The sequence below is a fragment of the Tamandua tetradactyla genome, chromosome 7 (genome assembly GCF_023851605.1).
Source record: "Tamandua tetradactyla isolate mTamTet1 chromosome 7, mTamTet1.pri, whole genome shotgun sequence".
Lineage (NCBI taxonomy): Eukaryota > Metazoa > Chordata > Mammalia > Pilosa > Myrmecophagidae > Tamandua > Tamandua tetradactyla.
Window position 1 is genome coordinate 40595455 of NC_135333.1, and position 27820 is coordinate 40623274.

The following is a 27820-nucleotide window of genomic DNA, read 5'->3' on the forward strand; positions in this document are numbered from 1 at the left end:
TGCCGGCTGCTGCACATGACTGTTTTGACTAAACCGCCCGTGTTGGCTGCGCCTTTATGGGGCTCAGGAGACAGGAGGCAGGGGGGGCCCCCGCAGGCCAGGCCGAGGACCGGGGGGCAGCCGCCGGGCATCTGGGGCCCTCTCCCTCCCCTGGCACCACCCTCATCCCCACACACCCCCCCACCTCACCAGAAAGTTCGCCCTGCCCGGGCCGGGCTCCCAGGCAGCCTGGCACGGTGCCAGGCTCACCGCCGAGCGCGGGCAGCAGGGTGGGGCGAGCGGCAGAGGCGCCGAGGACGTGGCCGGGCGCCCTGGGTGCGAGCAGGACCTGAGGCCAGGAGGCCGGGTGTCCAGAAGGTGAGGGTAGCCCCGGTGGGTGAGGATGGGCCCTCGGCAATGTGGCTGGCAAGGAGCAGGCCCCGTGGGGAGGAGGGCCGGGCAGCCGGCGGAGGAGGTGGGCACAAAGGAGGGCAGTGCCCGGCGGCGGGCCCGCCTGTGAGCCATAGGCAGCCAGGTTGGTGGGGGGCATGGCTGGCCAGCTGCTCCCCCTTATCCCCGCCTGCAGCGAGCCTCCCTCCCGGTCAGGCAGCCTGGGCTCTGCCGGACTCGGAGCGGGGAGGCGGTGGAGTGGGGGTTGCATGTATGGCCCCCGGCAGGAGTGCAGGGACCAGCTATGGCCGCGGGTGCTGGCTGCAGGGCCGGAGCCAGACGGAGCCCAGGGCTGTCAAGGAGAAAAACATCCCAAAGCCTGCAAATTGCTGCTCTCAGCTTTTTTTCCCCCTCCTGCTTGGGGGAAAAAAAAAAGCAGTGCTTCCTCTGGTGGCGGATGCAAAAAGGATGCAGAATTTTAACCATCTCCTGCACAGGGTCCTTCCCCAGCAGGGTTTGGGCTCAGGCCTGCCATGGGTGGCACCATGGGAGAAGAGGGATGGTGACTGCTCCGGCTGCCCTTTCCTAGTGGTGCCCCAGAAAACCAGGTCCCCTCAGCATACCCATCTAGGAGCTGAACCCAGCAGCACCCAGTTTCTTGAAGTGAGGTCGGGAGGTCACGGAGGCCCAGTGCCCGTCCAGGGCCTGGCATCCGGAAATGGTCCCTGCCCATACAGTGCCACACCGCCTGTGGGGCTCACCCCTTGATGTCCGGCATGGTGCCCAGTGCCCAGCCAGGGTCCCCCGGAGCTGTGCCGTGGAGACCTGAGTCCAGGCTGGTTTGGGGCCTGGCGCCCCACAGGGATCCTGGGGCTTTCTCACGGCTACTTTTCCTGTTTTTAAAATACTGTGGCACGTTTGGTTGGCGTCCAGTGAGGGCTCAGCACAGTGTGCATTTGGGGCAGGACTTGAAGAAAGAATTCTAGAGTGAGGAAGGTACTTGGGTTGCAGGACCAGCAGCAGGCATGTCCCAGGTGAAGGGGGGTCATGCAGATGGTCAGCACTTCAAGGGGTGTGCTGTGTGGACAGTAGGGGGAGGAGGGACAGGGTACATCGAGCACCAGCGTATCCACAGGCACACTGCCTAAGGCCCACAAAAAATTCATCATTTTAATTTCTTTTAAAATCAGGAGAGAAAAATGAATATGGTGATGATGAATATGTAATAATGAATTCATGGTGTATTCGTCTTTATACCAATGCAGTAGTAAAATATAATCTTTAATTGTCTGGAGGAAGGCAAAGGGCCCATGGAAGTCACCATGTAGCCCAGGGACAAAGGGTCAGGTGCTTGATTCTGGGGGCTCTCGGGGGGCCAGCCATGTGCCTTGCAGATCTGGTATCCTCAAACACCAGCCGGGGCAGAGCCAGGGCTCAGCCAGGGTGTGTGCATGCCCGTGTATTTTACAAAGGATGCTACATTCCCAGACACCCAAGTGTGCAAGTCCCAAGTCTCCTGACAGGGGGACACTGGGGTCAGGTGACAGTGTGGACATGAGGCCTGGGGCCCTTGGCCCTTGGTTGAAGGGCTGTAATTAGACAGGAGACCCATGTCACATCTCCGGCCATGTTCCCTCCCCTGGGAGAGAGCAGGCTGTGAGGTTCATTCACACACACACACACACACACACACACACACACACACACACACCACTGCACCCCCAGCCTGGCGCGGGGCTGTCCAGTAGAAATGTCGCGGGAGCTGTAAATGCCAGTCGCGCCTGTAATTTAACATTTTCTAGTAGCCACATTAAGAAAAGTACAAAAAAAGAGGTGAAATTCACTTTAATAAGAAATCTTATTTAATCAAACATATACCCAAAACATTATCATTCCGATGTGTCATTAATATGAGGTGACTGAGACATTTTACTTATCCCCCACACCAGGCTAAGTCTTCAAAATTGGAGTGTATTTTACACACCGTGCATATTGCCACCTTTCAAGGGAGGCCATGTGCAGGGCTAGCAGATCCTCCTGGCCCCTCATTCGCCACCTCCGAGTTGGGCAGACTGGTTTTTCGGCTTCTTTACTGCAGGTGGCCCTTGCTGGCTGCCGCTTTCTAGAATGTGGGGATTGCTGGAGAGGGCTGTGGGGCCGCAATCCCAGGCGCCGGAGGGTGCGGGTGGGGGGTGGGGGGGGATGTGCAAAGGGCTGTTAGGACACACAATAGTGGGGGGCTCCATCATAGCACCCCAGCTGTGCGGCCCGGGCAGACAGAGCCCCTTGTTCTGCAGTGGGCCAGTCCGGGTGCCCTGATCCCCTTGGCCTCCCACCCTGTCCTTAGGTCTGCACCCCTCCCCGCTCCCGCATTAACCCCCTGCTGCCCGCTGCCTACCTGCTAGCCAGGCTGGGCCTTCTTACAGGGTCAGGTTCCCCCTCCCCCCGGACATAAGCAAGCCCCTTCTGGATGCCCAGCTCAGGCACGCAGGAGTTCACTGGCATCTCTTGGGAAACCAGGCATCCAAAAGGGCCCTGTCACCCTGGTGGGCAGCATTTGTGCAGCCCAGGGAGGGCTTCCCACGTTAGGGAGGGAACCGCATGTCGGCTATGCTCTTACTTAAAAATCTCATGAGCATTTGAAAGTCTTTACAATTCAAGCACTGTGCATTCCTGGCAACAATGAAAAGTCAAAACTGTGCACAACTGAGGAATGGCCCTGGAGCTGGGGACTACTGCATGTTATAAAGTGAACAGACTGATATAAATATTTTAATTCCGTGCACAGATAGGATGGAGAAGATAAAATAAATTAGTCATGTGCTGGCCCAGTCTGCAGGGCTCTGAAAGCAGGTCTTCATCAGTCTCTGCTCTTGCATAGTTAAAACGCAAACCTCTCCTTCCAGGCTGCGATTCTAGCATCTCGGAGGTGGAATTAGCAGTTGGTTGTAATTTGACAGTTCAATCCCTGACCCCTGTAAAAGGTAGAAGAGGCGGTGAAGAATCTTTCTCCCTTTTTAATTTAAAAAATGTTTTGTACAAAGATCCTGTACTTTGGCTTTTCTTTGCTGAATTAAAGTGGCATGTGTTTTTATTTTAGAAGGCGGGGATGTTTTGCTGAACCCGTGGGAAGAAGGGGAGGGAAATAGAGGGGCTTTTGAAAACGTGCCCTAGTTACAGCTTCAAAATTCAAAGGGTTGGACGTTTTTGTTTTTGGGGTTGGGGTGGGTGGATAAATATCTCTGATGTACTCACTTTACCTGTTGATTGCATTTCATAATTGTTTATTTTCTAATTGAGTCCTTGTTTGAAAATTGAGGCTGTCTTTGGAATATACCAAGCCCAGGTCTGTTTAGTCCATGAGACAAGGTGCCTTTATGGCAGAGTCATCGGGTGCTGGAATCTGGGGCCAGGAGGCCTGGAACGAGCGCCGTCTCTGTACAGCAGCTCCCCCCAGCCCTTCTTTCAGAAAACAAATTATGGGAGACATATGTTCGGCTCACATCATTTTGTTCTGATTTATTTTAAACTAGTTTGGATGATTTTAGCACAAAGAATGGTGTATCTTCCTGGCATTCTGAGAGCCATTGGATTTTCAAGCTGTAGTACAATTTTTTTTTTTTTTTTGGATCCAAATTTAGAAATTGCCTTTTTAGAGTAGAAAACAACATGCTGGTTTGCTTTTTAACTCGCTTTTAAAGGGAGATATTTAAGATCAAATACATTTGATTTGTAGATATGTTCCCATCAGTTGTTATCAGGGAACTGGAAATGGCCCATTTCTTTAAAAATAAGGTACGAAAAGGCATGTTCCCACAAAGGCATAATTCGTTCTTCTGGGCTGGATCAAGCCCCAGAGGTTTTCCACGGGCGTATACATGAGTCATCATCCGAGACATGTTTTTTCCTTCCAAGGAGGAGTGTGGCATTTGGCTCTAATGTCATCCTATGGAAAAGATAGTCCCAGCCTAGCCGAGACCCTGACACACCTCAGCCTCGCCGGCCCAGTGCAGTTCGCATGCTGATAAGCTGACCCTGTGCAAAAGCCATTATTTTAAAGCAAACCCAGCAAAATCTCTACTAATTGCAATTCCACCCCAGCTGCAGGCACCACCTCCAGTAATGAAAGAAAAATTGGGGATAACGGGAAAGGCACTAGATCCCTGGGAATAACCCCCCCGCACCTCCTCAGGAAGGACCGGGAGGACGTCCCAAGGCCTCCATAAAAGTGCTGGAGCTCTTCTGTCTCTTCCCGAGCCTCAGCTCCCCAGATTTAAAATGAGAAGAAAGGGTGCCCCACCCCACTGTCCCCGTCTGCAGTAATATTCCAGCAGCAACCAATATTTGCATAGCAAAACCGCTGGGTTTCATTTTCTATTTGAAAGTGTTTTTCTAAAGAGTAAAGTACTCGAGATACCTGAATTACCATTGTTATCTTAGAAAACTACCTTTTCTGGCAAGATAGAATTATTATTGTTTATGTGAAATCCTATTTTAGGTATTGATAATCATTCATTTTATTCATATAGTTAATTATATATATTTGACTTCTCACAATAAATATAATCGTATCATTGATTTGATCCTTTTCTGACTAAGACGGCAACATGTGCTTAGTGTAGGAAATTTGGAAAATACAGAAAAATGCCTGTAAGGAAAAACTGTCCCCCCACCCCCACCCCACCCCAAGTCAAGCGCTGGCCCCACTTGTGGACTTCCTTCCGGCTTTCTGAGTGGCACTTATGCATTCTTGTAGCATCTATTTTCAGATAACTCCATGAAGCTTCCTTGCGTGCTCCTCCTTGTCCACTTGGTCCTTGTTCTTTGGAGACAAAATTCCAATCTTCTCTGGGTCTCCCTATGTCTTGTCCTCCAGGCGGGCTCCGTGGCTCCCGGCCATCTTCCTCCACGCCCTACGAACCCTGTCCGGGCAGGTCCAAACTGCCAGCACCACCCATGGCAGAGCTGAGCCTGCACGCCAACTCAGTGCCTTTTCTCTTTCTCTGGGCATGGGGACGAGGACCACGTGGAATGAAACCCCACTTCTCCCAGGGTCCATGCCGTGAAGATGGAGGGAGCATGGCTGGGCCTTCTCTATCAGGCCATGCAGGCAGGGGAAGGCAGCGTGCAGCATGCCGGGAGTGGAGAGGAGTGGGTCTGGTGTTTGAATTCTCTGCAGAGGGGCCAAATCAAACACGCCATTTCTTCCAAATGCAAGGTTTCAAAGTTTGGATTGTTGAGATGATGTTTCCAAGGTGTGCAGAGTTATGTTCCAGGCCAAAACCCTCAGAGGGTTTGGGGGCTAGGTGCCAAGTGGCTTGGTAGGCAGAAACACGCCTGCAATTTTTAGTGCAAGGGCACTATTCCTATCACCGTGTCACCATTGGACCCGTGCCTTAGCCGGTCCCGCAAAACTGGCAGAAAAAAATTTCACTTCCACATCATCAGACTCCTGGATGGGAAAAAAAACTGATATCCATATTGTTCTCCGTGGTAATTTCTATCTGAAGGGAATTTAAGAATTTCCAAGGTCATTTCTGATAGGACAAATGGAATCTGCAGGGTCTGCCGTAACCCCCTTAGAGGAAAGCAATGGTCTTGGCGTCTTCATAACAGACCATTAGCGATTTATTAATAACCCACCTTGCAGACAAATTTCAAAGGCAAGGTCATTGTATGCAGTGCTAATTACAACGGGGAAGTATCAGCAAGAAATGAAATGTAGAATAAGAAGGGACACTGCTGTAAATGATCATGTAGTGAAATAATGGAATATCGGGTCACCATTAGGACCGTGGTGACAATCATATGGGATCAACATTGCATAAACATTAAATATGCATGTAAATTATGCAACTGTATGCATATATTCACAATAGTTGGGAGGGAAATAGAATATTACTATATTTGGATAATGGCAGATAAATGAATTTTTCTTTTCCTGTGCATTTTATACTTAAATTATCCATATCCTACACTTCTTACTTAAATTATCTATACCTTAACTATCTTTGTATTTTACTCTTAAATTACTTGTACTTTTGACTTTTCTGCACCTTCCTGAAGCACATGATATCTTTATGATCAGAAAATATACCTTTCAAAGGCTTATGCATAGATTGTAAACAAATGGCATATTTCTTCCAATTGTTAGAGATAGATGGCATGTGAAAGAAATATTCGTTAGGCCAAAAAATGTAAGAAATAAATGTCATTTGTTCTTCTACAAAAGGTGTGCACTCTGATAGCTTATTAATCAAATTCTGTATGGATTCCCTAACCAAACATATATACTGGCACAATGTGGTGTTTTTGTTCTCTAAACGATAGCATCAAGAAGAAAAAAAAAGTCATTCTGGTTCTTGGAGAATACGTGTGTATGGATGGCTGTCCTGTGGTCAGACAAGGCGTTTGAACTTGAGCGTGAGCTTTCTCTTTTTATTGTTTGGTTTCTAAAGGCAGTTGAAAAGATTCTGTAAGTTCCTTTCTGCAGTAGTATGTAGACCCTTGATTCCTAATGCCAGATAATAAACTGTGGGCTTTGGTGGAGACCTTTGTGGTTTATTTATACTCATCAGCTAGCCTTCTCGACAAAGAAAAAGAAAAATAGAATTATTTTTTCCACTTGTACTTCCAAAGGCTTTTATATCTCGAAATATTTTTCTACACCGTAAGTCACCTGATTAACCGCGTGGGGTGCATGGCTTGAGGCGAGAATTTTCTTTTTTTAACTACAATACTACAGGATTTTGTGATATGGAAGTTTGTCCATGTCTCCAACTAAGATATCTTGACCTTCAGGCAAGTGCAAATTGCTTCTCCGTAAAATGAATTTCCAGGGCCAGCAAGATTGGGAAAGGGCAGAATTCTTTAAAATGCAGGGATCTGGGAAACAGCAAAATATCCCGGTGGGGGGCTCCTCTGAGGAACCCCTGGGCCGGCCGCTCGGGCTGACAACTTGGCACAGGTTAGCCGGGACCCGCGGGGCCGACGGGGACCCGCCGGGTTACACAGGGCCCCCTCCCCAGGACTTGGGGCGGCCGCCGCCGCCGCCGCCGCCTGCGCGCAGATCTGGGCCGGGCCGGGCGGCCTAGAGCCTCAGTTTCCCCCGAGGCGGGCCCAGGGCGGCGGGTCCTCGGCAGGGACGGGGCTGGGCAGCGCAGGCCGCCGGGCCTAGGAGCGCGGGCTGGGAGGTCCCGCTGGCCTCGGAGCCGCCCGCCGCCTGCCCCGCGGCCTCGGGGGCGCGACCCTCTAATCCGCTTTGGTTCATAGATTGTGAGCTTTACTTAGGCAAAGTAAACAGGGCGGGCGAACAAAGCGGCGGCCGCCCGGCCCGCGACTCCCTGACCCCGGGGTCGCGCCCTTTGTTCACCCTCAGTGGGGCCTCCCGATGCCCGGCCCGCGGCTAATTGGGGCGCGTGCCGCCGCCACCGCCGGGGGTCGACCCTGGAGCCAGCCCGGCGAGGACCAGGACCCCGGGCCCGGCCGCAGATGCAGACCCCAGGCGTCGGTTCGTGCCCCGGCCTCTCTCAGGGACCCGACCCCCGCAGAGCCGGCTCAGGCCCGCACTGCAGGTCCCCGCTCGGGTGATGCCGGCCGCCGAGCCCGCCTCGGCCCCGCGCTCGAGCTGCGAGCCTGGGGGCTGCCTGGAGGAGGCTAGCCGGGGCCTGCTCGCCTTTAGAGGCTGCCGAATCCCCCCGCGGGAGGTCCACCCGTTGCCGCGGGGCCCTGGGCTGGAGGAGCCTCTCCGCAGGGCCTCAAAGGCTCAGCCTGCTGGAAGGGATGCAGGGCCGTGGAGAGGTTTATTATTTCTTGGTTGTTTTTCTTTTTCTTCCTCCCAGGGTCCCACAAAGCGCTGCTCTTTATGCCTGCTTGGAAGCTTGTGAGATGGGAAAGGAAAGATGCCCCATGAAAGCAAAATCCAGGGTACCCTGGGGAGGGAAATCAAGGAAGCCTTCCAGGGCTTGGTAGAGTCAGGGGGTGGGGGTGGGGGGACAAGGGAGGCGGAGGTTTGATGAATGCACCTGAACCTGTGTCTTTGTTTGTAACTCAAATGTTGGACAGGGTTATAATTTTTATCTCAAGAAAGCTTTTGAAACTTAGCTCCTTGTAACATATTTTAGGGTCATTTTGTCTGTTTTAAAAAGGCGCTTTCTCTTGTAATTAGGTGCAAAAAGGAAGCAAGAGAAAGGAGTCTTGGAAGCCCTTACCTTTGAAGGTGAGCTGAGTTGTCTTCTGGTCCTTGACCAAGTAAATGTGGATGAGGGCAAGGGTTGGGCAAGAGCCTCGGGCTTTATTCTCAGTTATTTCCATTCTTTCATAGGTCTTGTCACCGACTTTCTAATACAGCTAGGTTTTGCAGGGAGACCTTTTTTTTTTTTTAAAACATTGCATTTGCCTTTGAGTTTGTAGGGTGGAGGATGTGCAGGGTGGAATATTCTAGGTGCCAGCTGTGGAGGTAAGAGTGGGCCTTACTTTGGGAAGGTTCGTGGCCTGGCTGGGGGTCCTGCTGTTGACTGTAGGGGGCACAGGGGGGAAGGTGCAAATGTTGGGCCCTTGGTACGAACCTCTCTGTACTGCAAGGAAAGCCCTATTGAAATGCAACTTGCTATTACTGCTTTCCATAGAACTTTTTCCCTAAGAACTTTAATTCCCTCTTTCTTAAACCTTCCGCATTTCCATGCCTCATTTCTGGGGCACAGTAAACAGGATTTGGTCAGCATAAGTTTTCCTTTTTGGGATGCTGCAGTCCAGGCCTGGGGCCCTGGCCTCCGAGACCCTCTCTGCGGTGAGCTTGTGAGCAGCAGGTCTTGTTGAGACTTTGAGGTTTCCCCAGGCCACCCCTGTCACCTGCTGGGCCTTTTCTGCTGAGAATCTGTTTGGCTGGGGAGGTTCTGGTTGTGGGGTGCTGGCACCCTAGCTGACCCAGGGCACAGGTGAGCATGGCTTCAGGATGAGGGATCTGGGGTCTCAAAAGCAAGCTGGAGCCTGTGATTATACACCCAAGACCCATTTGCCCTGGCCTCGTCTTGAGGGTCGGATTAGGATGCGTCTGGTAGGGAAAGGAAAAGTCTCAGAAAACCCAAGTCTGCTGCCGGGGGGTGGGGTTGGAGTGGGATTGGGGTGTTGCTCGAGGACCCAAGCTAGGCTAGTTAAAGCAGTTCTGGGACCCAGATTTCAATAAGACTCTGTTTTTCCTGGAAACCATTCTGACCCTATAAAAGCGTGTATGACTGTAAAGAGTGGATGGTGATTTTTTTTTTTCTTCTTAAACACTAAAAGCAAAAATAGCAGTGGTTGAGGCCTTGGGTCTGTGCAATATCGGGCAGAGTGGCCTGGGCCTCAGTTTCCCTGCTCTTTAAAGAGGGTCTGGCAATACTTGTGCTGTCTGTGGGTTGTAAGATTCATATGAGAAATGGCTGAGAACATACTGTGTTTGCTACACACTTGAGGTGCTACCATTCTGACTAGGAAAAACTTTCTCTGAGGTGACGGCTGTTTTATGCTTTAAATGTCTACTGGTCATGGGGTGCCTGGCACATGTCAGACACTTAGTATGTCTTTATGGCCTTGAATTGTATTGAAAGCCTCTTCGTTGACTTTTTAAAAATACTGGTATACTGTATGGTGGGGAACACATTTCATTCTTTTTCCATGTGAGTATCCTGTTATTGCAGCACCATTTGTTGAGTTTTTTTTTGAAGGGTGGGGGAAGTGCACGGGTCGGAACTCGAACTTGGGTCTCCCGCATAGCAGGCGAGAATTCTACCATTGAACTACCCTTGCACTCCTCTTTGTTGACTCTTAAGAAGGGGAGGGGTTGAGCCCAGTGAGCGGTCCAGGCAAGGCCTCTGACCATGCTAACAAGATTGCCCCCAAAGTGAAGAACTGGATGTGGGGCTCGGAGACCCTCCTGCTCTGGGCGTGGATGCCTGAGAGCCCTAAATGTTGTCTGAAGGACTGGCCTGGCCTCTGCCTGTGGCCCTTATTTGTCATGCCTGCCAGCCTGGCTTGAGTAAGGGTCTGTGAGTGACCCACCTGAACCACAGCCCAGCTCCCCAAGTTGGCCTCCTCTCTTGGGTCGTGGGGGTTGGGGGGTGGCAAGGCTCCCTCGGTATCCAAAGGGCAGAGGGCACTTCCAAGTCCCCCCTCCCCCTCAGTCCCTTGCCTTGCTCCCCAACACTGGCCTTGCTGCTTTTGTCCTGATGACATTGCATAAGGTCAGCCTAGTTTGCTGCTTACAAAAGACAATTTTTCATCGCAGGGAAAGTTTTTCTATATCTGAGACTGGTTTTTGTTATCCACACCAGGTTATGTTTTCACTGGCTTTTGGGTGTTTGCATCTATATAATGAATATAGGAGAATATAAGGGAGCCTGTCCCTTTACCTGGGCTAGGGGCTGTCCACCAGGACCTGAAATCAACCCCAAAACACGGGAGTAATCGAATTTTTATTTACATACATGAACATATGCACACACATACACAGTATACATACACACATACATATATGCACATACATATTATCCATATGTGCACACGTAGCTCCCAGTAAATTATTCTCATGAAGCTAACATTTAATGTTCTAAGTATTGAAGTCTAAAGTACCAACAGGCTTTCTTAAAAGCCTCATTCAGCCTGTCTGCCCTGGTGCTATTTTATTTATAATTCTTCTTGTCACGTCAAAGAACTCTGTGTTTCTTGCAGAGTGTTTTTGGGTGATTCAGTGTTTTGGTTTTTGGCTACAGCTGGTTAATTTTTCCAAATCTGTAGATTCAGGTGTGTGTCTACTGGTTTTTTCCCGATGCAAGAAGTTTCCCAGTGAGCCTTGGAGTCCTTCTATAAATTTCCAGCGTTCCATGTATGAGAGAGTCCCAGATCTTGAGGGCTTGTTCTCTGCGAGTGAGGGAGGAGGTGGCAGTACTATGTGCAGTATCTCCTCTTAGACAAAAAGTCAACTGGGAGAGGCCCACTTTGGAAGCAGGATCTTGTGGCACATTTAGAATAGAGTTGAAAAAACTGGTTAATAGATGAGATATTAGCAAAAGCTCAAACTCTTGATGATAGTTAAAAATTCCTGCCGCTGCGCGTCATTGAAAACCAAGCCCGGGACAGAAAATACAGGTCCATGTCTCTGGTTATTTTGAAATATAATTTTTAAAATATATTTTCATCATGTAAAAATTGCTCAGATTATTTTGTTCTTGAGGTTAGTGTCTCTTTTCATCCGATTATGTACATTACCACTTTCCTTTGGTTGTTAAAAAAAAAAAGAACCCCATGTTCCTTTAAAATTAGGAATTACAACAAAAGTTGCTCTATAAATAGCAAGAAACAAAACCAGACAAGTACATTGGTTTTCTTTTTTAGCATTTTTCTTTTGCAGTCATTAAATAGTATGTGGTCTTGCAGTGAAAAATTTAATTAAAACATTTCTTCACTTTTTGTAGAAAAGGCATACATGAAAAATCCACCTTGTCTTTTTGTCAATCGATGTTGAAAGCTATAATACGTAGACATTGCTAGGAAAATTAAACTGTCATCATATATAAAACAAATCAGTCACCTGTGTGGTGTGAAATCCTATTCGATTTTTAAGAAATAAAATGAGACGATTTCAATAAATAAGATCAGTGTGGTCAAACTCCAGACACTAGTAAATGACATTTCCCACTGAAATAATCCCACACTCAGCGTGTGTCCATCCTGAAGGCAGTTGAAGTTTAGTTGCAGTCATTTTTAAGACGTGATCTGTGAGTCTTGATTAAAAAAAAAAAAAGATCCTGCTGCCCCTTGCAATTTAACAGTGGGCCAACTGAGTTTTAAATCAGGGTGATTCTCTATTTTTCAGACCAATTCTTAATTCTACAGGGCTTCAATTCACCTAGTGCACCGAACTGTATAGCTAAGAAATTGTACTAAAGTTCTTGTTTTATTTGTGGGGAAGAAAAAAAAATTCAACTGACTTTCATTAGTATTTCAGCATTATTTGAAAACTATAGTGCCAAAATATAAACATGTGGCAATTTTTAAAGTTTAAAGCTACACAGCTTAATTCTGCTTTGATCTGATTAAAAAAAGTTTATGTGGTCATTAAAATTAGGACTATTTCAGGTCCCAGTAAAGGACTAGGATGCAAAAATACTTTAAATAAATTGAGGCTTTTCAACTGTGAAAAGAAAGCATTCCCTGGTCATTTTGTGAGTGAAATCTTTTCAAATTTTCTGATATCCTTTCATTTTCCTAAAAACTGGTAATTTTTAACAGAAACTGTTAAACTCCAAATTCTAATATGTCTTAAGTTGCTATTAAAAAACAAGTGGCACAATAAATTGTTTAGAAAAATTTTAATTCCGAATTTATGATTATTCTATTTTAGAGAGCACAGAATTGAGTAGTTAAAATAAAAAACAGCACCGGTTCTCCCTTTTGAAAGGTAGTTCTGATTTTTTAAAATCTTGTTTGTACACTGTCTTCTTATTCCAAAACCAAGAGTATAGCTCTGGCATTTGAGATATACATCTATAACCAAGAATATTGCTTTATCATTATTAATTCACATTTTCTGATTTTTGTTATTACTACTGTGGAATGGAAAATGTTCATTGTAATTCCTCAGGCAAGGAAAATTTTTTCCTACTAGTATATATACAGTATAGTAACATATAGTATATTCACATATATTATTGAACACATTTATTGTAGACTTCTAATTATTTTATGTTTTCCTTTTATTTGAGAAATAATAATTAACTCTGACAATACTTGCAGGGTTGTGGCACTTCTTTCTGACATACATATACAGGTAGCACATAGTAAAAAGTGAAAGTGTAGAATTCCCACCTATGTTAAAGGTGATAAAACAGCTGCTTACAAAAGGCGTCTGATCAGACATGTGATTGCACGGATGTGAAGTTAGCACCCCTCGGCCACTAGAGCCGCGGACATGTCGGACATGTCGGCTGCAGTGCTCAGACCTAAGTCTGTCTCTTATCTTTAAAAAAAAAAAAAAGGAAAGAAGCTAGAGTAATGAGCTGTCAGTATGCTTTTTCGGGGGGACAGGAGGTGCCAATGAAGTGTCCTGCCCCAGCGCTTTTGTCTTCAAATATCCTTGTCCTACAGCCAGAGTTTCATTTCTATTGCTTTTAGATTAATACTAAGTTTGTTATAAAACCGAATGTACCAAAGCAAAAGTTTTTGAAAAATGTTTCATTATGTCTGGAAAGAAAGAGAAACCTTTCTGTAAATGTTTATTCACATTTTCTCTCCTTGCCTGAGACACTATAAACTCCTAATTATCTTTCACTGAATAACTTCTTTTCCCTCTCTTCCTCAACTCTTTCTATGTAAAGAAAAAACAGATGAAACAAACATGTTTGCTCAAGGTAAATTGATGCTAGTAAGTTTTGTGCATAAATAATTGAAAGTGAAAATGAATGTTCCATAAAGTAGGAATGCAAGTCATTACGAAATAGGAATATCAAATGGAATCCCAAACCTGAATATTACCCTGCAACAAAAGCAAAAAGAAAAGAAAAAAAAATCATAAGCTTGGCTTGTCCTTATCCCTAGTACCCAAAGTACTTCGTAGTTCCTCAAAATGGCACACAGCCTGCAGTGGCTGAAGTGCCATCTTACCCGGGAGTGGCCACGAACTCGCGATCTCAAGTTTACTGGGCCAGCTTTAAAAACATGACTATTCCTGGGTGTGCACACTGAATCTTCAACACCCAAGTGAAAATGTAAAATGTCACTCCTACACATCCTACTTGCTTTAATTAGGTTAAATGCATCTGTTTACAAAGTCCTTCTAATGTCTGGGATACCGAAACTCGAAAACTACAAAATGTTGCTACGTTGAGAAAAGGGAAACTAAACCGAAACACCCTTCGGCCTCTTGAAGCCAGACAGTGGGCTGAAGGCTGAGCAGGGAAAGCAGGGCTGGAAATGTGGAGCAGGAAGCTGGCAGCTGCATTCCCATTAGGCAGATCTTGGGATAAATCAGAAAGAAAGCACTGTATAAGGCCAATACTATAAACATCCTGGTCTGACTTATTTTCAGACATCTGACTTTAAGTGTGCTTGTGGCCCAAAGGCACAGATGAAGTTTTTCCTCCAAGAAACTTGTCCATCACAATGTCCATCTAACAAAGTACATTTTAATAGTGACAAAAATTATAAAGTACTGTGGTGGGGAAGAAGGATTTTTTCCCCCTACCATATTGCTAAAAATTAGGCACGGCATTCCCATGTCTCTTGAAAATCTGAGCACACTTTAAAAATATTATTTAGTTTGGATAATATATGATAGCAGGTAGGGAAACACACATACACAACCTGAATAATATCCTGTGAAACTACCTGAGGGATATTATTTTCCCTGAATAGAGCAGAATTTGATTTCTGAATTTGCGACTGAATTATGTGTAAATCCTTGCCAAGTACAGGGAGGATAAAAAAAAGCCTGTGTTCTCGAATATTGTTCTGATCCACCCAATTTCTTGTTTTACCAAATAAAAATTGGAAGGGAGAAAAAGCATTAAATTAACTTATTACTGCATGAGAGAGACAGAGAAAAAAAATCGGCTAATAAAAAGGTTAGTAAGCCAGTATGATTATACAATGGCTTCAGGTGAAAATTACAAAGCTAATATCCTGGAATTTAGTCACTTGCTTTCAGTAATGATACAGTTGTCAAATTTGTATTTGTGCCAGTGGAACCAAAGTTGTAAGTGGCATAATGGAAGATAATCTCTTTTTCTTTGTGGCTTTTTACGTTCAATGTTTTAATCCACTCATTTAATCACAAATATATCACATTAGTTATAATATTTATAGTGTCTAAGAAAGTAATTATAAGTTAATTATAGTGTGGTTATTGGGTACAGTATAAGTTTATATATTGGATGCAATATATATATTGTGTGTGTGCATGTATGTGTGAACATACCTCAAAGCTATGTAGCGTTTCTGGAGTTTGCACTTAGAAATTGTTTTATGTGAGAATAGTAACTATGTATTTTCGGAATTCCTGTTACTGAGCTTGTTTATTATTTTGGAAAAACAAGATTTGGCATTAAAAGGGCACAATGCTTGTGAGGCTGAAATATCTGTGATCACTACAGTATTGTTTTCTGGGCTTCCCAAATTCCCTAAACCATAAGATGTCTGTAATATATATATTTTTAAGCTATTTTAAAACAATAGTAAAGACATGGTAAAGGGGAAATTACAATGGCAGTAGGTGCAGGAGGAGGGGGTTGAGAGGGGCCTGCCTGGTACACACTGTGTCCTTGAGACTCCACTTGCCAGGCTTGGTTTGGCATTTTAATAGTGAATAAAATTATAAAAGACACTGCTAGATAAGAAAGGTTTCTTTCCCTGCCATATTGCTAGCAAGTGGGAACGGCATTCCTGAGCCTCAGGCTGCTAGAGATCCATGTTCTTTTCCCAGGAAGGAGGCGCATGGAATTCCTGGGCTTCCAGCCCGGGTGGTGGTTGGGGGTGGGGGACACAGCTCTTGCAGTGGGGGGTGGAGGGGGGCATACTGGACCCTCTTTCTGGGCAGTGAAACCGCACCCCCACTGTGAAATTCCCCTGCTTGGGTCCTTTCTGCACTGCCAGCAGCTGTGCAAAGTGAAAGTTGGTCAGGGTTTCATGAAAAAGATGAACTGGCAAACATTTCTACTCCATTTTCTAAAATGGTGTTTTCTGATAGAAAAAGGGAAAAAGACATCCTTAGAAAGAAAAGTCTTTAGTTAGATTTCACCTACTCCCCCAAAGCCCAGGAAAGAAGCAATTTTGGAAGGTTTCTTAATATATCCTAAGTTTTTTCCTCTCTTCCTCCTCAGAAATGTGTGTATGTCATATGGGGTGGTGGGGGTGATGTGGGGGTGTCAGCATGGCTCAAGGCCAAGGTCACGAGCCGTGTGTCTGCCATGGGGGTCTAGGGAGCTTCGCAGCTGGTCGGTGGGCGGTCAGGCCCTGGCAGAGCTGCTCCAGCCCAGCCTTGTCCAGTCCAATATGGAATGAAGTTTCCTCGCAAGCAGGGCACACGAGGAACTTTTGAATTTACCAATGGCATAAAAAGAATATATATTTTTATGACAACGGGCAAGTTTCAATTGGTTGACAGAAATGGCGAGATGTGACGTCAAGGGACACGGGTTAGAATGCCAAGGCTGGCTGGGGGCGGGGGTGGGGGCCGTGGGTTACAGACTCAGAGACGTGGGGATGGGACAGTTAGGCCCATGGGGCTCCGAGCGCGGGCCTGTGGGACAGGGGAAGGGGTCTAGACGTGTGTAATGACCCAGTGTCTGCGTCCCCTAGAGCTGGAGGCCCAAGCCCGCCCTCGATGGGGACACCTTGGCAGACAAGGCCGCTGCGGCCTCCTCGGCATTCTAAGGGAGTGTCCGGACCCCGGAGCCGGGGCGGGTCCCGACCCCCGGGAGGGTGCCAGGAAGGAACCTAGCGGCCTGGGTCAGCAGTGCCGTCCGTGGGGCTCTAAGAGAGCCGAGCTGTGGCTTTGAACTTCTCCCCGCCGCTCCTGCGCCCAGGGCCGGGCGGGCAGGAAGTCGTTTCCGCGGGGAAGGAAAAGCGCGAGCTCTGGGCTGGGCAGCGGCTCCGGGCACCATGCCCCCGCCCTCCTCACGCCTCTGCGGGCACCGCACGGCCCCCACACACCACCAGGCACCTTGCGCCCCACTCACCCCGCCCCACCGGACCGGCGGTGCCCCGGGAGCCGCCGCGGGGTCGCCCTGGAGCGCGCCCTGCCCGGGGGAAGGGGGTTAGCCCGCTGCCAGCGTCGCCCCCGAGCCCTGTCCCGGGGCCTCGTCTAGAGTCCGCGGCGCACACCGGCCTCCCGCGAGGCCGAGCCCGGCGACCCTGGCCGCTGTCCGCAGCGCGTCCCGGGCAGCGGGCCCCAGGATGCGAGCCGCCCTGCGCCCGTCGGTCGGCCGGGTGTGCGCCAGGGTCCCCGAGCCCGGCCCGAGCGCGCGCCCTGCCGCCCGCAATCATGGCAGCCGGCGCCTCGGAGCGCAGCCGCCGAGCGCGCTCCGGAGGCCACGCGGGCGCCTCGGTGCCAGGGTGGCGAGGCCGGGTAGGGAGGTCGCCCCTGACTGCCCCCAGCCCAAGGCCGCGCGGGCCCGGCCCTGGCCGGTGGTTTCCCGCGGCGCAGACACCCCGAGCGGGCAGCGCCCGGGGCGGCATTGCCGCGGGGGCGCGCACGCGGGGCTGCGGGGCGAAGCGCGGGGCCCAGGCGGCGAATCCGCTGTTCTAGCCGCCCGCCCGCGCGCGTCGGCCTGGGACTGGGGGTGGGGTGGGGGAGGGGCGGGGAGCGGGGGCCGCGGCGGTGCGGGGTGGGGGTACCGGGGGAGGTCCTAGCGTCCTTCCCGCGGCGGGCACGGCCGGGGGCCGCGGGAGGCTTGTTGGTATTCCGGGCGCGGGCGCCGCCGTGACCTCCCCGCGGAAAGGGGGTGTCCAGCGCGCGGACACGGCGCGGTGCCCCGGTGACGGCGGGGGCCTGCGGTGCTCGCTCCCTGTCCCCTCCCCACCCCCACCCCCGGTTCCCTCGGCCGCCCCCCGCCCGCTCCGGCGGCGAAGGGGTGGGCAGGGAAACGCGCTCTCTGGGACAGGTGCCAACTCCGAGACAAAAGACATAAAATAGGCGGCAACGGGGGAAGCGCGGCCGGCGCGCTCGGGCGGGGACGGCGGCGCCGCGGAGGCCGCGTCCTCGGGGCCGATCGGGGAAAGTTTGGGAAGTCGCCGCTCCGATGGCGGCAGCGGGGGCCGCGCGGGTCTGGCAGCCCTCAGCGCCGCGCGGGCCGCGCGGGCAGCGCTGCTGCTGAATAATTCATGGCGCGGCGGCCGGCCATTAGCATGCACCGGGCGCGCGGCGCGTCTGTGCGGAGCCCCCGCCGCCGCCTCGCGCCCGCGTCCCGCCGCCCGACGGCCCCGGCGCTGCCAGTTCGGGCCCGGCGCCTGCCACCCGCTCGCCTGCCTGCCTGCCTGCCTGCCGTGGGAGGCACGTGGACTTGGAGGAACTCTCCCGGCTCTCCCGGGTAGGGCGTGGGCGTCCCGGCCCCGCGCGCTTTCGTTTTCATCCTGGTCCGGGACAAAGGTCCAGCGCGGCGGCAGCGGCATTTGTCCGGACGCAGGAGCAGCGGCGGAGGCTCCTGCGGGCACGCTCCGCGCGGTCAGCGGCGGGAAGCCGGAGCCCCGAGGGGAAAGCATCAGAGGCGGCCGGCCGGGGGAAACGGGGACCCGGCCGTGCGCTCCGCCAGCCGGTAATCCACGCAGCCGGCTGGCCCCACGAAGACTTACGGGGAAGTCGCCAGGTTTTGCTCTTTGCGGTTCGGACGCGTGAAGAAGTCGGCGATTTGAACCCCGGACTCGGGCCAGATGGCCCCGGCGGACCCTGTGCAGCCCGGGGTACGTCGGTGCGGCGCTGGCAGCCTCGGTGCGCGCCCCTCTGGGAAGGGCAGCGCCTTCGACCCGCGCGCCCCCAGGTCACGGTCGGGTTCAAGGCGAGGCGTAAGTGCCTTTCTCACTTAGTGAGTATTTAAATATTAATGGAGGGATTTCTAAGATGAGTCCTCTTCTGTAGGACAGGCCTTTTGCAAATGCCCAGAAGCTTCTCTTGAGCCTGAAACCGCACCAGCCTGCCAGGATCCACGGTCCTTATTAAAATCCTGGAACTTGAGGGTGGGGGGCGGGGGACACACCTCAGGTATGCGGCCTTCGATGAGCTAGTCTTGTGGAACACGTGAAATCAGCTTTAGTAGGCATCATACACACAATGGGTAGAAGAGAAGAAACAAACAAACATGTTTTTAGATTAGGTGGGTTTGGAAGTCTGTTTGGAAGCTGCAGTCCTTTCTTGCAAAATGTAAACCTTTCGTTCACCTGGGAAACCTGCTTTGCTTGTTTTTCCCTGCCAGTCCCGCATTCAGAGAGAGCTGATTTGGGGGCACCCTGGTCAGGTGTTGAACGACCGCAGGGATGAGTGAGAGGCCCTTGTGTCGGAGCTGTCGTTTATGGTGGCATAAAACGAAAAACCACTCCTAACTTTTTGTAATAAATCCCCCTTTATAGGTGGCTCAAACACAGGCCCGGCCAGCGGCTCTGGGGAGTTTGTGGAATAAAGGGGTGAAGGAATGTTCGTTTCCCGTAATTACAGGGTTTGAAGGTAATGCTAAAATTAATTTCTTCGAAGTTGGGTTTTGAAAGCGAGGCGGTCTCTGCAGGCCAGCAGTCTCTTCGTTTTATTTTAGTTCATTGGTTCTAGCTTTTTGGGGTTTCACAGTGCATATTGGTATGTGTATGTGTCTTTCCCGGGTTAAAATGAAACCGGTAACTGGAGTGAGGGAGAGGGAGGGAGGGATTAAGCCTGCTTTTAATAGGATCATATCAGGGGTGCAATTTCCTCTCCACTCTCTCCTTCCTTATTGATGTGGGCTGGATGACCGCGTGGCATGCTTTGGCCACAGAATAATGGGGTGAGGAGGGAGGTTTCCATAACACCCCAGGGTGGTAAGCTTGCACTTGGAGGCTGTTTCTGGGATTCTGTGAGTAAGGACTGAGGTCAGAGTTGTTCAGGCCTGCCGCACGCCGCCCTCTTTCTGGGATGCCCGGTACCCCCTTCTCCACGCGGAGGAACCCGGAGGAACAAGAGGATGGTCAGATCTGGCCAGCTGTGGCCCAGAGGCTGAAAGTTTGCTTCCGTCTGTACAGACCCAACCTGCGCCGTCTCGTATTTGCCAGCCTGTTTTACCCGCCCCCGGTTTTGAATTTTTGTTTATAATTTTTTTTTAGTAGATGCGAATCCTGGGTGGGGGACATTGAGGGGTGACCTCAGAAATGGGGACACAGCTACCAGAGGTGTGCTGCACCCACTGGGAGCTGCTGCTTGGTGTGGCAGGGCCCAGATTAGGAATTACAAGAAGCTCCATTTCCATCGGGGCCTTACATGCAAAATGCTGGAGATGTGTCCCCCCAGTTCACACGCGGCCAGCGATGCAGTGCCGAGGGGCTGGGTGACGCAGCCTCCAGGGTTCAAACAGATCCCGAAACAAGGGGCCTCCGCTGCTTGTTTTGAAGGTCCAAGAAAGGGAGGAAACAGTCCCCAGGGCCACTTAGCCTAGAGCTGTGGCTTGTCAAAACTCCAGAGAGCCTGAGTGTGCCCTTGCACAGGGACCGCAAGTGGGTTGTGGTCTCCAAGCTGACGGTGGAACCACCCCCGGGCTGGAGACCCTACCTGGCCTCGACCTGCTCCTTGGGGCCAGCTCCATTCAAGTAGATAATCAGGGTTCCCCCAGGGGCTTCTTACTGTGATGTGATGTCCCATCCTGGCAGAATTTATTTTTGAGGACACAAAAAAGAGGAGGCCCAGAAAGTGAAACTGAAGCTTGTCTCTCTTTTTTTTAATCCTGAATTTCACATAATGAATGTGGTCAAGGGGCAGGCAGGGTCTTGCAGACTATGATGTGGGCTGGGGGAAGTGGGCCCTGGCATTTTTTTTTTTTTTTTTAAAGCAGCACGAGCCTCGAGGTACCTAGCCCCAGAACCCTCTGAGGGCCCCAGCAGGGGGTCCCAGGCCTCAGAGGGTACTGGGGCATGTCCCCTCCTTGGGGTCTTGGGCATACTACCTGAGTGGGTATGGGCCACCAGCTCTCTGTGCCTGGTGGTGCCACCTGGAACCAAGCAGCATGTTCACTTTGGCACAGGAGGTTTATACCCAGCCAGGCCCGACTCTTTGTGAATGCCCGTTTCTCGGACTCCCATCCGTAGCCGGGCATATGGCCCATCCCACCTCGGCGTGTAGATGAGACCTGACTGGAGGGTCGGGCAGTGCAGTTGATACAGTGCAGCACGGTGCTGTGCCATGGATGGTGCCCACTTGTGCCTCCAGTGAGGTACAGTGTCTGGGAAGAGGGAGGCCATTCTAGGGCAGGGGACAGATGCTCTCGGACCACATTTCGTTTGTGTTCATGTGCAGCGTCCAGCTCTGAGGGTGCATTCGTGTGCCTGGGGAGAAGGGAGAGGCTCTTGCAGAAATCTCAAGCTGGGGTGTCCTGGCTCGGGTGCCAGCATGGCATTGGGGTGTCAGGGCACCACTCCATCCTCTGCCCCTTGCTCACTGTGTGGCCCTGGGCAAGTTATGTCCCCTCTCCAAGCCTGTACTCTGAGTGCTAAAATGGGGGACTAAGAACATGGCACGGCTGATGGGAGGATTCAAGCAGCATTATTTCCACAAAGCATGCTCCTGGCATGTGTGGGGAGACCAGTGACTGCCTCTGTTCGAATCGTCCCCGTTACAGTTTACTGGCAGTTGTTACCATGTTTCTGATCTTCTAAGAAACAGAGAACCCAGTTTTGGTATCAGCAGAGAGGACACCTGGGGGTTCATGTGCCCCACCCACACAATGAGTAGCAGAGGGAAGTTTGATGGGATGAATGTGCAAGGGGTGCTGGGTGTGCCCTGCCAAGGGGACCTTGTCAAGCGTGATGCCTGCGAGCGTCTGGTAGCTCATGTTGGGTACCAGAGACTAAGGTCCCACTGGGGACGTGGGGAGGCCTCCGTCTTTCCAGGGCCAGGACACCCTGGCAGGGTCAGAACCTTGTGGGCATGGTTTCGGGGAACATTCCTGAGTGCTGGTCCAGGGGTCTGACCTGAGCCCCCAGCCCCTTCCTGGGTGGCCATGCCAGCTTTTGTCCTGGCTGAAGTGGGGATGGCATTTGGCCGGGGTGGGGTCTCTCCGCCACTCTGACGAGCCAGTTGTTCTTTGGCCTGATGCGTTGCATACATTTATGAGAATCCTCGCTTGGGGAGAATTTTCTCTCGTAGCCGATTGTTCGGGAAGACCCAGCAAGATTGCCCTTTCTCACCAAGTCTTGTTTGGGACAAGAAAGCACCCTAAATGGCCTCAGCCGTATTTTCTGATGTTATGGAGCTGAGGAGGAAGAAAAAGAAACAGTTGTCTCCAAGCTGTGACAATGGAGCTTTTATCTGAAATATTTATCTTCGGGACTGACCAGTGTTCTGTCCGCTGAGAAGGGCCAGCTCCAGTGTCCGGGGTATGGCAGGCCCTGAATGCTTAGCCAGGGATAGAGGTTTCTAGAAGAGAAAATAGATCCCCTGACTCACAATTCCGGGGGGTGGTGGTGGGGACTTCCGTGAGGACCTCTGGCTTCCTTCATGGGGCAGAGTTTAAACTTCCAGAAGTTTATTTTCTTTCCTTTCTGTAATTTCTTTTAAAGGCTGCAAGGGCTGTCGGCAGCCGTGGTTCAGACCGCAGGCCGGCTTGGGCCTCCTCCGGCCGGGCATGGCCGGCCTTTGTCTACTTGCTGGGTCACGAGACGGAAGGAAAGGCACAAGGCCTGGAAGAAAAGGGTCTGTCCTCAGAGGAGTTGGGGAGGCCATCAAGAGGGCGGCTTTTGCCACTGTTTGTGGGTTTCCAGCGTCTTTCACCTTCCCCCAAATCCTTACCACCAGCCGTCTGGGCTGACTTGGCAGAGCCACTCATGGGCCTCACACAGCCTCCTAGGCTAGAGACAGCATTTCTGTAACTCGTGACAGGCTGGCACAGAGTCGGCACTTGATAAATATTTTCTGCTGCAAGGGAGTGGGCAGAATCTCACACCGATGCCTGGCCACGCACCGCCCGCCCTTCCTCCCTTCCCCACCCCAGTGGATATCTACCGGGGACACGTTTCTCGGGGCACGCAGGTCCCTGCTGAAGTCCCAGCTTCAGCACAGCCAGTGGGGTGCCCCAGGAAGGGAGGCCAGGGCTTGTTGGAGACTCGGGGTGGGGCTGGGGGTAGGGATGGGTCTCTGCTCAGCTTGGAGTGAGAATCGCTGGAGCCCAGGGTCGCGGCCTGTGGTGGCCCTTCTCCTGGTCCCCTGGCTGTGCACTTAAGTCTGGACAACTGGGGGGAGGTGGAGGACCTGTCCCAAAAGACTATCGGCAAGTGACGCTGTTTGGCTTCAAAAATGAGGTTTTCTTGTTGAAAACGGCCATCGCATCTTGGTTTGCTTTTTTAAAATGCCAGAATCACTCGGCTGTGGCCTGTTTCACCTTGTCTCCAGCTGCCCCTTGAAAATGCTATGACGAGAACTCTAGTTTCTGGGGTGTCCACTGTAGCCTCGGAGGCTGCGGGTAGAACTGATAAAATTGAAAACATGGAAAAGAAAGAAATCTTGTGACATTAGGGAGAAAAAACCCCAAAGGCAGATTTTGGTTTACTTTTCCTTGTTTTGGCTCAAAAATTAAAACCCAGTGTAGTCTTATTGGCAAAAGGAAGAAGATGAGCGTAGCACATGGAGGCTTCTTGTCCAAGTCGGGTTCTGGTCGTGTTCGGAAACCTGTGTAGGGACTACCTGGGGCACCCCAATGCATCCCAGGGTCTCCTTTTCAGATTTTCTGAGCTGAGCTGGGGCTAGCAGAGGCAGCCTTGTTACCTTAAAATAAGGTTGGTGGTTTTGGTTATAAAGCATGTGCTTGACAGGTACGTGGTTCACAAGGCCAAATGATTATTTCTTTAAAATGCAATAGAATTTTCCCTTGGGTTTTAAAAAAAAAAAAGCAGCGAAAGAATGTCGCCAGAGATGTCTGTGATTTTCTCAGGCCAGGGCTGGCATTTTCCTGTAAAATGTGCTTCTTTGATTCTGGGATTTCTGATGATTGGAAGAACCCTTAGCTGAAACGTTTACCTGCTGATTTGGGGCTCTTAAATTTAGAATTCCCTTTCATGTGTGTGTGAGAGAGATTTACATTCAAATCAGCCTTTTATAATTGCATTTTAAATTATAATAAAATGATTATACTGGGGCCCTGGCTTTTTCTATATGCTTGAACGGTGTAGGGGAGCTGTGGGATGTTGTATGTGGATGGCACAGCACCCAGGCTTGCCTGTGCCCACGTGTGTCCTGGATGTGTCTGGATCCACGGATGGGACCTCGCCAGGAGGTGTAGGGCTGATTGGTGGGGGTGTGGGGTTCTGTCCCCCACCCTGTAGCAATGCTGCGTAAACCTCACAGCGTGCACATTCCCCCAGAGACTAGTCTGATTCTGGTCAGAGTCCAGCTGCCCCCCCTGCCCTCATTGAACCCCCCACACTGGCCAGCTCCTGCTTCAGTGGCAGCGGTGTGGCAGCACGGCCAGCCAGGCACCACAGCGGCCACATGGCGGCCACTGTGTGTACATGGGAGGCAGAGCGTAAGGGGACCCCCAACCCCCTGTGGCCATGACCCCAGCTTTGGCCTTCCCTCCTGGGTCAGGGCGTACCCCAAAATGGCGACCCAGTTTTCAGCAGCTTCCCCCATGTTGCCGGCTGGCGGGGCAGGCACAGTGTGGGGAGAACAGGGACTCTCTCCCCCTTCCCAGACTGGGCTATTGGCAGTGGTGCCAGGTGCTCCTGGAATGGAATTCCCAGCCTTCCCGGCTGACACAGGCATCGGAATCCTACCTGCTTTGTCTCTGGCATCAGCTGGCGAGTGGTCACGTGGCCATGAGCGTGAGGACCAGTGGCGCGTCCCCCACCACTCCGTGCTCGCTCGCTCTCCCTACCCCTCCCCCCGTTTTTTGGCTTTCGGCATGATCGTCTCTGAGCAGGCGTAAAGTATTAAAATGAAGCGTGATCCGGGCAGCCCAGAGCTCCTGTGCCAAGAGGCTGGAGCAGTTGTAGCAGGAGCTCTGTGGACAGGAGGCCTGAATTCGTCTGTAGGCCATGGATCCAGGCTCCGGGCTGGGGTGTAACTACCTCACCCGGTGGCCTGGGCCCCTGACCACCCCCAGCTTCCTGGGGGGCCTGTTACCCAGCTCCGGCCTTGGTCACCACTCCGAGGACAGCCAGGCAGCCATCTACTGTAGCTTTTGGTCCCTCAGAGGACCAAAGCCAGACCTGGGGATACAGTCTGGCCAAGCAGACATGGCGTGATACCTGCAGTGAGCTCAGCAGTGTCCCTTAGGCCTCCCAGATAGGGGCACCCACCTGCAGGCCCCAGGCCCCCTGCCTGACTTGGACATTCCACCCTTTCTGTATGGTGGCGAAAGATTGTGAGGTTCTGAGAGGGCCATGGCTGGACAGGGAAGCCTGGTGCCCTGTCGCTGTCGTCAGTGCATGCTGTCTCAGCCTTGGGGTGGGAGTGAGGCAGTGGGTGCCAGGGCTTTGGCAGGTCGGAGCTACCTATGGTGTGAGCCACCAGTATCCTGCTTCCAGCCTTCCTCCGTCCCAAACCAGGAACCCCTTAGCTGTGATGGGGACTCAGATGGGTGTGGGCCTGCCCAGCACCCTCCAGGAGGGTCCCATTGAGGCCGCAGAGGGCTCTCTCGTCTCATCCTTCCATTCCCTCATGTGGTCACAAAGTTCAAAGGCCAGGCGCCATCCCTGCTGCCCTGAGCCAGCCTGACATCTTGATTTGGATGCAGGATCATGGAGGTGACGGGGCCCCTCCCAGCCCCGGCCGGTGGCCTGATCCCTGTGGCTGTGACCTGGGTGGGTTCCTAAGACCATCTTCGCCCCCGCTGCCCGGCTAGACTGAGGGGTCAGGGCGGTCTGTGGCCTTATTCGGGCCTTGGGGTGGCTGCGTCAGTCAGTCCTGGCCGCCAGGTTCTTGAGGGAGGGTGTGAGTGGGCGGGAAGGAAATGGGAAATATGAGCTATTTCCCCTACAAAGTAGAAGAAGGAAAACAGTTGGGGGGAGTGGCAGCACGCAGTGTCCCACCCACCCCGGCGGGCTGGCCAGAGCCCAGGATTGTGGCCCCTCACCCACCCGACCGTCTCACCAGGCCTGCTCAGGCCTCAGCGCAGTGCCCGCCTGCGGCGCAGGGACTGGTGACCAGCATGGTGCCCGGGCCCTGCGTGAGTTTCTCCCGCTCTCACCCCCATGGCCCCGAGTGGTCGCCCCCCTCCCCGTTCTCAGGGGACGCAGGCATGGAGACTGCGAGAGGGGATGTGGCGGCTGCCCGTGCCCCCAGGGCAGCAGAGTGGGGTGCGCTCTGAGGGCCCTGGGCAGTTGGGGTAGGGGCTCCCGGCCTTGCCCATGAGGCGCCTTGGGGCGACCTCTCTCCTGGGCATCGGGCACAGCCGGGGTGCTGGCTGCGCCCTCCCTTCCACAGAGCCCAGTGCAGGAGCAGTGCGGCCGCGAGCCCTGGGGGCAGCCAGAGGGCTAGGCCCGCCAAGCCTCTACAACATGGCGCCCGGGCCGCGCCACCCGGCCTCAGGGAGGGCGGGCCCGGCCGCTCCCATCATCCTCCTCGGGCTGGCCACCGAGCGGTCAGACGCCCCTGCCTCTCCCTTCCCCTTCCTCTCCCGCTCAGCCAACCCCCTCCTTTTTCGGTGGTGGGTTTGGGGGCCCCGGCCCACCCGCCTCTGCCACGTCTGCCATCCTCCCGGCACCCATGAGCATCTTTCAAAAATCCCCGGTGGGCGGGGCCGAGTCGCAGCGGCCGCCCCGGCCCCCTCCTCCCCGGGCAGCCAGTGCCAGAGGAGAGCAGGAGACAAAAGTAGCATTTTCCTCGTTCTCCCGGGCTGGCAGCGGGGCCTCTGGGCAGGCTTGCCCCTGGGTGCCGGGGTGTTGAGGCCCAAGCCGTGCCAGCCAGGACCAAGGGACCAGTGGACGACGGGTGGCCGGCCATCAGGAGGCCTGAGGGGCCCGGCAGACAGGGGCTGGCGCCCGGGGACATGGGTTGCAGCTGCCAGCCAGCTGGCGGGACCTGTACCCCACCACCCGCTGCCCCCTGTGCCCAGCCGGGCCCTGGGCATTGCGTCTGCTTCTTTGCTTTTGCGAAAGCTCCTGCGTCCTCTGCCTCCGGCTCGGTGAGTCTCCTTTTTCCCTGCTCTTTTCTGGAGCCAGCCGAGGGCTCTGCCATCTTGTGCTCGTGTGTGCCAGTTAGGTTTCCTCCCTCCTCATTGGCTCTCCAAAACTCAAATTCTATTTCAGACCCCCGCCCCCGCCCCCCAATCCTTAGCTAAGTGAGCCCTGCCAGAAACTGCAGGGGAAACGCAGAAGCCTAGCCCGTTTATTTTGTTGAGATCTAAAGCTATAGGCTTCATGAATCACAATAAAAATGAATGTTTATTATTAAACAAGAGCTGCGTGTTCGATTATAATTTGAACAAATGTTTCAGGAGATATTAATAGGACCGGCCCACTCCTTCTTACTTGCTTCGGTTTGTCGGGGTGGGGGTTGGGGTTGGGGGTGAGTTTCATTATTTTCCTTATTATTATCTTAATTTTCGGTGGCGCCAGAGTGCAGAAGGGCAAGTAGGGGACGAGTCCGGTCTCTCACGGCCAGCCGCACCGAAGGGAGGGCGCAGTGTCCAGAAACAGAGGCCCTTTTATTTTGTCTGTCCTCTTTCATGCTCCCGTTCTCATAGTCTAGGGATTCCGTTCTCTCTCCCTTTCCTTTTGTTTTATTTTATTTTTTTGAGAAAAAGATCATTGTTTTTGG

The 27820-nt window shown here is 52.0% G+C and overlaps 1 protein-coding gene across 8 annotated transcripts in view; it reads left to right on the forward strand.

Annotated features, from left to right (window-relative positions):
* The first annotated feature begins 290 nt into the window (after positions 1 to 290).
* Positions 291 to 27820, forward strand: part of LOC143691130 (uncharacterized) — a 56710-nt gene continuing 29180 nt past the window's right edge. For 6 of the 8 annotated variants that reach the window (XR_013179355.1, XR_013179358.1, XR_013179356.1 and 3 more), the window contains exon 1: positions 18846 to 27185. Coding sequence is in view for 1 of the 8 variants with exons in the window: in XM_077169172.1 (XP_077025287.1) it covers positions 26410 to 27185 (776 nt within the window). In the remaining 7 variants the exon portion in view is untranslated. Of the gene's footprint in view, positions 358 to 18368; positions 18799 to 18845; positions 27186 to 27820 lie in introns of those variants that run through there. The other 2 variants (XR_013179360.1, XR_013179361.1) reach the window with 2 other exon arrangements.